Source organism: Pinus tabuliformis, chromosome 7, assembly GCF_031772625.1.
Source record: "Pinus tabuliformis cultivar Carrire ecotype Pingquan chromosome 7, CPIR1, whole genome shotgun sequence".
Classification (NCBI taxonomy): Eukaryota; Viridiplantae; Streptophyta; class Pinopsida; order Pinales; family Pinaceae; genus Pinus; species Pinus tabuliformis.
The window spans coordinates 1596245341-1596256708 of NC_142293.1; the positions used below are offsets into that span (position 1 = coordinate 1596245341).

At 35.5% G+C, this 11368-nt stretch overlaps 1 protein-coding gene across 1 annotated transcript; it reads right to left on the reverse strand.

Moving 5' to 3' along the window:
* LOC149254220 (linoleate 13S-lipoxygenase 3-1, chloroplastic-like) lies at positions 1 to 6817 on the reverse strand. The gene is made up of 9 exons (XM_089460087.1): positions 6200 to 6817; positions 4376 to 4656; positions 3991 to 4228; positions 3077 to 3403; positions 2854 to 2939; positions 2624 to 2731; positions 2083 to 2384; positions 1636 to 1902; positions 1 to 1291 (listed from the first exon to the last, which is right to left on the reverse strand). Exons 1-9 carry the CDS (start codon positions 6582 to 6584, stop codon positions 538 to 540), a joined length of 2748 nt encoding a protein of 915 aa, XP_089316213.1. The 5' UTR covers positions 6585 to 6817; the 3' UTR covers positions 1 to 537.
* Positions 6818 to 11368: the final 4551 nt, after the last annotated feature.

An 11368-nucleotide genomic window follows, 5' to 3' on the forward strand; every position in this document is an offset into this window, starting at 1 on the left:
TTCAAATAAAAAACTGAATGACTTTTGGAATTATGACCATTGGAAACGTACAAATGTTGTACCTTACTATACACAGTTTACAACAGGAGGGAAGCTTGTCCACTCCCTTAATAATTCGAATTTTGCAACATGGGGTTCATGAATCCCCTTATCTAAATTGAATTGGACGAGTTACTAGAAGTAGGAGTCTAGGACCCTAAATTGTGATTGAACTCATACATCTTTCTCTGTCCCGCTGCTCAATTCTTCTGTAAATAAATATGTCAAAACATTGAATTTGCTAAATGGAATTCTAATTGATCCCTACTAACTACACCTAACATTATTTTCTCTATAGGTTGCTTTTTTTCTTAAATGCAAAACCTAAAAATTGGCTAATGTAAGTATATACCCAATCCTAAAAGTCATCTGCTCGAGTGGAAAGTAGCTTTATCAACATGGAACAATATCCCAAAGGTAAAAAGAAGTCGTCTGCCGCTCAACTAGTTAAGTAAAGTGCTGAATTCCAGAATCCATTCAGTTGAATAGCCTTGACCACTAAATTGAAACACTGTTTGGGACTCCCCGACCAGTTACACCTGGTTTTGATGTTGGTATCAATAGTTCATATGGGAGAACCCCAGCACCATTCCTATTCCTCAGATTCAAGTCTTTGTTTCTCTGATGAATAATTTTCTCTACACCCTGCATGGTAGCAGAAAATTTGTGAAAGGCATCAATGGCATTTAGGTCACTAGTCCAGACTGAGTTTTGTCTTTGGCCCAAGTACTCTTCATCTGCTGAATGGGTAGAAAGAGTATCAATAACAGCCATTGTATTAAGTGCTTGGAGCAGACTTGGCAGAGACTTTAAGAAGTATTTCTGTGGATTTGAAAGGAAATTTTGATACTCTGGATCTTCCTCCTCAGGTATCAACCTCCTCATTAGACAAGGCCGGTTTGGGACGTACCCTCCATATGGATATTGACCAAAGTTAAGAGCAGCATGCTGTCCTGATGCAATCCATATCATCGTGGTAAGGATACCAGAAAGATCTTCCTTTGTCTCCAATTTTGGCCACCATGTCTCATTTCTTTTATCAGCATGTCCCTTGTTCTTAATTTCATACCACCAAGCTTGAAGTTCACCATCATTCTGTACAGTGCCAGTTTCTGAGTAGTAAAATCCAACATATTCTTCTACCCATTCTTTGATAGATGACCAGATAAGGAGACCATCAGATGCATAGGGGTAGTCTTCAATCACGAGTTTGATACCATGTGGCTGAGTAGGATCCTCCACTGCCATACCCCTGTAATAGACAAAATTATAACTTATTAAGATGGGTAGTTTAGTTGACAAACAATTTGTCTGTTGTCAAACTGAAATTCTGCATACATAATCCTCAGGAAATATGTATCCTTTGATTTCCCCAAATAATCAAATATGTTAAACCCTATAAATACTTTAAAGAACAAAGTTATAAACCCTAAAAGGGTATTAATATTACTAAATGCTCAAATGTTTATGAAAGCAAATCTTTGATGCTCTGAAGCAACAAAGTACAGAACATCAACAAACTAACTTTAAAAACACCTAGAAAACTACAGCATGCCTTGAATGTAGTACTGTCTACATAGGTATCAACAGGCTTACCTTCTGATCAAGTCTGCAGGCAAAGCTTCCAAATCAAAACGCCAATGCGTGCGGTATGCAGCTGCACTTAGATCCATGCAGTACTTGCCCGGTGTAAAAAAGGATTCAATAACACCCTCTGCATTAATCAAACTCTGTCGAGCTAATGCATTGATTTCCAGGGTGTAGCGCATGTGTGGTTGAAGCAATTTGAATATGGGGTGCATAGCACTTAGATGCCTATGTGCTGAAATAACATAGGGCTCCATGGCAGCATGCGTCCGCAACCTGTTAATAAGGCATCTGATCAGTGATTTGCATAGGCTTCCATTTTCAGTTGACTGGCTTTGGCTTACAAAAGTGATTTAGACCCTTGAGTTCATAAAATCAACCATTGCATTACATTAAGCCCCACTACCCTAAGGTTATATGAAAATAAACTTATTTAAATCAACAAAAACACTTTACCAGTGATTCACTAGCTGGTGAACTCCAGCATCGTTGGCACAAACATGAGCTTTGGCTAGTTGCCAACGCCAGTAAGTGGTTGCATCATTTGCAGGAGTGAAAACCCGCTTTGACTGACACGCAGGAGAGGGTAGCGGAAGGCTAAGCTCGATTGCAATAGGCTTAAGAGTGTTGAGAGGAGATAAGAAGAAAATTGTTCTTGTCGCATATGCTTTTCTACCATCCTGTTCATTGATTTCTTTGATAACAGGAAGATATGCATCATGGTAGTCCAAAATGAACAATTTATTTGCTTCAAGAGCCTGTTCCAAACAAAACAAAGTGCAACCGTATTAGACGAAAACTGCAGAATTTGCTGTTTAAGACATAAAGCATTGACAAAATCTACGACGTAGATGCAATTTTATGCATATGCATGTGTCGCTCCTCGAGAGTTTGTGTTTTGATGTGTGAGAAAGGATATTTCCTAATTCAGGAGCAATCTCAATCAAAATACTGTAGTGTCCATAGTTGTACTTTCATGTTTGGCATATATGTTTACCTGTTCAATAGACATTCCATTGAGCTGTCCTAGGATATGGTCTTCTTTTATTGCTGACTCTGGCGATCCATAGATTTCAGGATCCAGTTTGCTCTTAGGAGGGAACACCTGTACCATTTACCAATTACACTTCATATTAGAATTCCTTGGAAAAACTGTCATTAATCTTCAGATTCTTGGGTGGGGTCAAGGTCATATATCAAAAAAGATGGGAAAGAAGGAAAACAAACCTTTAGCAGCTCAATGCTAACGGGATTTACACCTGCCAATGTTTGGCGAGCAAATTCATCATCCCTCAGCCATGCAAATCTATCCTCTGCATTTCAAAAGCATCCAGTTCAGAAAACTATAACACAACTGGATACAATTCCATAATAATACTGATAATACTGGAAACTAGAACCTCAGTATCCTGTTTAAGAGATTTTCGAAAACAGGTGAACTACAACTTACTTGAGATGATGCTTGGTGTGTCGTATCGCAATAGCCCCTCGCTGGTTTCTCTGAACCGATTCACTATCTTTGGCATGTTCTTTAAGAGTTCATTTTTAAGCTCAAACTCTAATTTGAAACCCTCTTTATATAGACGGTCTATTTCAGAGAAGCATTGAAATTCCTTATTTGGATCTGTTAAACTGGCAATAAGGGATGGTATCAAATTATGTAATAATGCTTTCAGACGTCCTGCAGCAAATGCATCCTGCTTCATCTCCTCAAATGTTTCATCACGAGGTACATAGAGAGGAATAGGTTCTTCTACTCTGCTTTCTGCTAACGGATCTGTTCAGAAGCAAGAAGAAATAATGTTAATGTCAAAATAAATCTGAACTATTGACTGGTGGAAACTGTTATAAATTATGCATAGAGAGAGAACAAAGCTCAATAGGAGCAAAATATGGCAATATGGATGTAAGTTGTAACTGCATGTTAAGACTAAACTTAACTTCATTATATGGTAATGGTTATGAAACAAATTATGTTTTTTTTATTAGCTACACCCAATGGATTTAAGATCAGTGAACTTTACACCAGAAGTGCCTTAAATCTATTGCTGACTGTTCCATGCCCTGTGGGCTTCAAAACAAATTATGTTCTTTGAGACTTCAAATTGATTTAATTCTGATGCATTGCCGTGCTATTAATGGGCATAATTCAGAACAGCAGGGAGCAGAATTTGAATGAAGTTGCAATTCCACAGTAATTTACTGGCATCAATCCAATTTCAGGAGAAAAAAATTCATTGGAATAGAAAATCCTTGAGCTCGTTTTATATAAACCCTATACTTATATGACAATGCAAGAAATCATACTTTATAAGATTAATGCAAGACCCCAACCATCAGTCAGAAAGTGGCCTAAGACCTCACCTGTTTCTGTTGCAGAACGGCCAGTGCGACAACGTCTTGGATAGGGAATATCCTCACCACCAAGAACTGGTCTAGCGAGATCCTTGCTTTTGTCTGGGTTCCCCAGATCATTGTAAACATCATAGTCATATATTTGATCTGAATGTTTGCGTGTGCCTTTACCATCACCACGAAGATTTTGCAGTTCTTCCTGTCGAAGCTGCTTCAGGCCTTCTGGGGTCTGCGATGGTAAATAGGGCTGTTCCAACATACAGGCAGTCCAAAATTACTATGTAATGCTCTTCATAATCCCTTTGGTAAGCTTACTTTTACCTAACAATTTCAATCAATAAAACCACCTCTACAACAAAAAGTTTCAAGAGAAATAAAAGATTTGCCAATATACCTTATTGCAAAAGAAGATCCTTTTCTCGGGATTATCCTTCTTAGGTTGCACCCAAGAATTGCATGGAAAGTAGATCGGCCCACCAATGAATCCTTCAAGAACAATGTTCTCCAAAAGGAACTCCTTTTGATGCTGATTAGTAACTATTATCGCTCCTGGCTGGCCAAAATCAGAGCTAATAGTAAAAGTTGCAGTGTAATGTACTTTCTCTGCCCGAACCGCAGATTTTTGTAGCCAACCTTTCAATACAGCTTCTTCACTTTTCTTGCCAGATTTGGTGTCTGCATAGAATCATTACACTTTAGTTAAGCGTTAAGAAACAATGTGGCAGTGCATTATTCACAAGAATTTGAACTTGGCAGCAAGTAATCATTGACTTTCAGATATTCAAAACTGAATTCATATTTGCAGGGCAAAGAACCAGAGATGGAAATGAGACACCCCAAAATAACCATTGTACAGGCTGTAACCCAACCATGTCCCATGATTGAAGTTAATCAAGCAAAGAGGTAAAATCCCTCAGCTTCAAAACGCTTACGTTTTAGGCTAAGACCTCTACAAAAGTTTGAACTTTGAAACAAGTTATCATTAATTTTGAGTAATTCAAAACTGAATTCATATTTGCAGGGCAAGAAGCCAGAGATGGAATTCAGACACCGCAAAGGTAAAGATTGTGCAGGTTGTAGCCCAGCCCAACCATGTCCCATGATTGAAGTTAATCAATTGAATAAATTACACAAGTAAAGAGCTAAAACCCTACAAATGACCCGTTAGATTAAAACCCTTCCCATCTCTCATTAGCAAAGACCAGGCCTACTCTGTTAAATTCAGTCAGTCATCTACTCCGTCAGCAACGATTGCAATAAATTCAAACCCAGATCGTGGGGGGGTATACATATGATATTTACACCCATATTTCACTTACAAACCAGACAAAACAGCTATGTGTCATATAAAGTGGAGCAGACCACAGTGAGAATAGAACCCTGGTGAACCACTTAGCACTCCATCAAACTCAAGATTTGAACAGTCGCCCCCATGGACAACTATTTCAACACATTGAAACCCAGTTTACCGGGAAGGGGGGGGGGGGGCGCGGGGGTTGGGGGGGGGGGGGAGGTGGTGGTCGGGCGGGGGGTGGTGGTCTATGCATTATCGTATGCACAGCTAAATTTCACTTATAACCCACATACAGCAGATTTTGTCTCGCCTCAAACCCAAATTTAAATTTCCGAAGACACCCAATATAAGCCTAATTAGAGTTCAGATCACCTTAAAGGTTCTAAGCTTTTTTCCAGCAAATTGGGTCCTATTCTAAGGAATCTAGTGGGCTTCTGCCAATTGGGTGTTTTTGTCGTAGTATTTCAGACATTAAACTACTCAGTTAACAAACTTCGACCAACAAAATGGCCTGGCCTGTTAATACGTGATAAGCATAGTGGGCTTCTGCGAATTAGGCGTTTTGTACTGATATTTCAAAAACTAATCTACCCAATTAACAAACTTTGACCAACACATTGGCCTGCCCTGTTAATATGTGATAATCGTGTCTAGCCAAAATTTTAATGAACTCATAGTCTTCGAACTTAAAATGAAACTGCATGCCTATTAGTCACAAAGGTTCTCACACTGACTTGGGAGGTAGGCATGGGCAAATTTACAGACATACACAGGCTGATTACGCTTATACTAGGGGCCCTGAGATCAAATGTGATTATACCGATTAATATTAGCAATTAGCAACAAAAATGAAGTTCGGGGTAAGCTATTTGTTCAAATTTTGCTTCAGGATTCAATCGAAAACAACCAAAGACTGAACCATACTTGGATCAATTTTCTCACTGACAAGCTGCAGGACTATATTGTAGCCCACAGCGTCGAACAAAGAATCCAAATGCTTCTCAAAGGTTTCTCTCAAAGCCTCCTTGCGCTTTCTCCTGACTGTGACAATAGCCTTCACATCGAACTGCACAGGCTTGTCGGGAGCCGCAGCAGGGGAGGGCTTCGCAGGGACGATTGTCCGCAATCTCCTCCCCAGTGATTGACGATTGCTATCCTGCTGCTTCTGCGAAATAGTCACTAACGAAATCATTCTCCTCCTCTGCTCTCGCCTTGGGAACTTGGAATTAATTCCCATTCCGGGCAAGAACAGTGATCGATCCAAGGTCGATCCGTGGCGGAGCTCGAGGCCACAGTTAACAAAGGCCATGGCTGTTTGTACAGACAGAATTTGATGGAAATCTTTAAAAAAATTCTTGTGGGTCTCAAAATTAGAAGGGTCTCAAAATTTCAGATGTGAATCTTTGAATTATGGAGAACAGATGCCTGAGTTTGGTTTATAGGAATGTATAGGCTGGGAAGTTTCGTACCTACTTTCTTCCATGTCCATGCGTTGGCAAGGACGAAGTGTTTCTCATGTTTTCCGGTCAAACCGGGGAGTTGAGACTATTTCTCTCCGACCAGAAGAAGTAATTGCCGGGCCGTCGGAAGATCGTACTCAATGTCCCGGCAGGTTCCGCAGTATAAAATAAACATATTGGCACTTCGATATTCAATGGTCTCATGGTAAATGGGGAATAGTCAATATTCAATGTATATGTGCTTGAACGCACCTGGGCAGTTGAATATATTTTTGGATTTCTGATTTTAATTGAGCAACGTATTTAACCCGAACACCGTCTATTCATATATGTAACGTAACATCCACTGAGCTATGCAATGCAGCGTTCGGGACAGTGTATGTGTATATACACGGCATGTGTCTGTGTACATGTACATGGCATGTGTATATATATTCTGTTGTATATATATATATGGTCTGATTTTTTTTTTAAATGGTATATTTATTATTTTATTGAAATTAAAGTATATAAATTATTTTTTACAGAGTTTTTGGATAGATGGTTAATTGAATATTTTGTTAAGGCACTTTTTGATGTAAAGTCTATCGGTTCAATTCCTCGTTCCGATCAGCGTGATATATTGGACATATTGAACATGTAGTTTTGTGTATATATATATATATATTATTGTTGAATAAAACAATATATTGGACATATTGAAAACGCAATCATGCCAATCCTTTAGGACATTTTTGTCAAAAGCTATTACATTCTAATAATCCAAAACATAAAACAATGAAAAAACCTAGGACATTCTAATAATCCAAAACATAAAACAGTGAAAATTAAAAACATACAATGACTTAAAGATTATAACAACTTCACATCAGAAATCCAAAACATAAAATAATCAAAATTAAAAATATTCACTTTCAACATTTTCTATAATCACTAAATATCCTAAATGCTACGATAATGATTCCTTTTAGTTTTGTCCACTTCAACATAATGCTACAATGATGATTCCTATGATCTAAATTCCTTTACTAAATGTGATATTTGTCACTAATTAAAGGTCCTAAATGAATTCCTGAATATAAATCTACACAATTAGATTATACAATTTTAATCATTATTATTTATAATTTCAATGTTTTTAAAAAATTTAATTAATTTAAAAATTAATGTATAAATAATTTTTGAAAAAATAATATGATAGGTTTTAAAGAACTTTTTTAAGAAATTTTGGAAGAATAAAACTTTTATTTTTAAAGTTTATAAAAGCATAAATATAAAAATATATATATATATATATACTATTTGCATTTGGATATCACGAAGAACATTTAAACTTATTTTTCATTGGCTATCCTTTATGTGAATTTGGATACCAAATTTCTTGAATAAACTTTTACTTATAATAAAAAAGTATTTTAGACCATTATTTCTTACTACTCATATTTATGTGTATTCGTATATAAATATTTCTAATTGTGTAGAAAGATGGTTTATTTTGAAATAGGATTTTAAAAATTTTTATTTTAAAAAAATTATAAATGATCTAGATTTAATAATGTGAGAATATTTTGATGGTATACACAATTTAATTCGTGAAATTAAAGATTTACAAATTGTTTTTGTGTTTCAAAATTTATGTGGTGTGTTTGTGACCTCCACTTTGTCTTGACCTTACAAATTTTTATCATTACATATATTAAATGACTGACCATTTAACTTATATAATTGTGCTAATAAATAATGTTTTAAAATATTAATGATGATAATTTTGAATATTTAATAAATTTCAAATTTAAATAAATTTAAAATACTATATATATAAATTTATTTATTTTTAAAGTTATTACTTATTATTTTTAATGTTATTATTTATTACTTTAAAAATATAATGATTTTATTAAAGGTAATAAAATTTGTAATTTTAATAATAAAATTTTGTAAATTTTCAAATTATAAATAAATATTCAAAATCTATTTTGATTATAAAAAATATGAAGTGCAATTTCAATCATTCAAATTTAGAATTTGAAAATCTATTATTTAATTGAAAATAAAAAAACATTCCTTTGAACCACTTGAATAAATTTAATTATATAAAATTATATATTAATATAAATATAAACGTTATAAATTTTATAATTATTAAAATATTACTTTTAAAATAATAAATAAAATATTTATAAAAATAATAATTAATAATTTATTTATTTATATATATAGTTAGTTCTTGAAGATGTTTTTTAATAGTTAGTTCCAAACATCTATCAGAAAGAATGATTGTGTGATTAATATGGAAAACAATCTCAGAAACATAATGAATTACAAAACCCGAAAATCATATATAAAAATTATTATTATTATTAATTTTATTTTATTTATAACATTTTGCTATTTTTAATTTTTAATTTACTTACATATAAATTAACAATCATTAATTTTAATTTTAAGTTAAAAAATATATGTTAGGTTGTTTTAAATAAAAAATTTAATATTTAAAAAAAAAATCAAAATAAACAAATAAAAGCACATTATTTAAAAAATATATATATAAAATAAAATTATTATGAAATTAAACTATTATGAATTAGAACAATGTTTCCCAACGATCAGCTTTGGAGTCGATAAACCACTTAAAAAAAATCTAAAAATTAATCATTTTTTTTGACAAGTTGTTTGTGGAGCGACATCAAAAAAATAATCTAAAAATTAATCATTTTTTTGACAAGTTGTTTGTGTTCCTCTAGGCTAGACCTGTGGCTTGAGAAACCGCTACCCATGGGGCATGTAACCCATCAAAGTCACCCGGGGATTGCACTCGAACTAGGCCACACCAACCCTAAGCTCATTGGATCTCCTACCCCTAACACGGGGCAACAACTTCTGTGAGGTTTGATTTTGGGCTTCCTTGCTAACAAGGCCCATGCTCAACCAGTTGTACTAATAAAACTTGACTAATCAAATTATTTTAAAAACCATAAAATTTATAAAAAATAATTTCCTTTTATTTAAACTTTAATTACAGAACTCTTTATATAAACATTAAACACACTCTTCGCTTCCTATTATTTTATATATGCATGCTGAACATTACAATAAAACATTAAACATATGCATAACTATATATAATAAAAAAAGTTAAACATATGTTTAACTATATATAATAATAATAAAAAGTTGATTAACGATATATATCAAATATTTTGATTAACAACATATGTGATGGGTGGATGAGCCCCAAGACGTGCGATAGGAGAGTTTATAGGTCGACTTGGGCATGCGATGGAGGACGCTGACTTAACTTACGTGGACCCGACGAACATGGAGATGTGGTTGGGCCGACGTGTAGAAATGGGCAAGCCAACCCATACTTGGGTGGACGACCGTGTCACTTGGGTGTGGAGACATGGCTATATATACACCATGATGGAGAGCATTCAAGGCATGAAGAAACAACAAAACATCAAGGGTAAAACTTGGTCTGAAGTTTCATGGAGTTTGGGAGACACAAAGAGAAAACCAAAGATTTGGCAAAGTCGCGGAGCTGAGCAGGTCTAAACAGCGACGAGTCGAGTTGAACGATATGGGCGAGTCTGAATGACTTGGGTGAGGTTGAACGGTCGCAGCTTGAGTTGAACGAATTGGGCGGGTCTGAATGACCTGGGCAAGGCTGAACGGTGGCAGGTCGAGTTGAATGACCTAGGCGGGTCTGAACGACTTAGGTGAGGCTAAAGGACTGCGGGCCAAGCTAAATGGCCTGGGCAAGGCTGAACAACTACCAGTGGAGTTGAACGACCATGGGCTGTGCTGAACAACTTGGGCAAGGCTAAATAATTGTGGGCCGAGCCGAACAATCTAGGTAGGGTTGAACAATTGGGGTGACAACAAAGTTGTAGAATTGTTCTAAGGCAAGGAAACTTGAGGTTTCCTCATATTTGTGTGGGCAACAAGCAGTTGGCAGTTGTGACACGAAATTTAGTGGATTGTGCAGGCCAAGGTAGTTGGTAGCACACGACTGTTGTAAAACTTGTAATTGTATATTATTGTACATTATTGTTATATATTATTGATACAGGCAGACTTTACGGGAGTTGCCCCTCCCAAGTATAATTGTGTATACTTGTATGGTTTATGATTTCTGTTGCATACTGATAATGAAGATGATGAATGTTAATTGAAGTTAAATGTTATTCCGCTGCATGATTGTTAACACTTGAAGAATTGGAAAATTGGCTAAGTGTTGGAGTTAGGCGTAGTCCATACACTCTAGTATTGGTGAAAAGAAAAACTGTAGTGGTGTCGCACCTTCTTATGTGCGGTTGAAAGACTACTGCTAGGATAAGGGCGTGACATAGGGGCATGTAAGTCGTCAAATTCACCTGGGGATCGCACTAGGGTTGGGCCACACTAGCCCTAAGCTGACTAGATTTTAGCATGTCTCCTCCCCCTAGCATGGGCATAACAACCTCCGTGAGGTTTGATCTTGAGCGGCCTTGTTAACAAAGCACATCCTCAACCAATTGTACTAGTAAAACTTGACTAAACAAATTATTTTAAAAACCATAAAATTTATATAAAAATAATTTCCTTTTATTTAAACTTTAATTGCACAACTCTTTATATAAACATTAAACAC

What these genes read in the sequence shown, in the direction of transcription:
- LOC149254220 (XM_089460087.1), bottom strand. Translation starts at nt 6,584, where the DNA reads ATGGCCTTTGTTAACTGTGGCCTCGAGCTCCGCCACGGATCGACCTTG. An exon ending in CCGTTCTGCAACAGAAACAG is followed by an intron (nt 3,404 to 3,990) that starts GTGAGGTCTTAG and finishes GCTTCTGAACAG; the next exon opens with ATCCGTTAGCAGAAAGCAGA. An exon ending in ATGGAATGTCTATTGAACAG is followed by an intron (nt 2,385 to 2,623) that starts GTAAACATATAT and finishes TGTTTGGAACAG; the next exon opens with GCTCTTGAAGCAAATAAATT.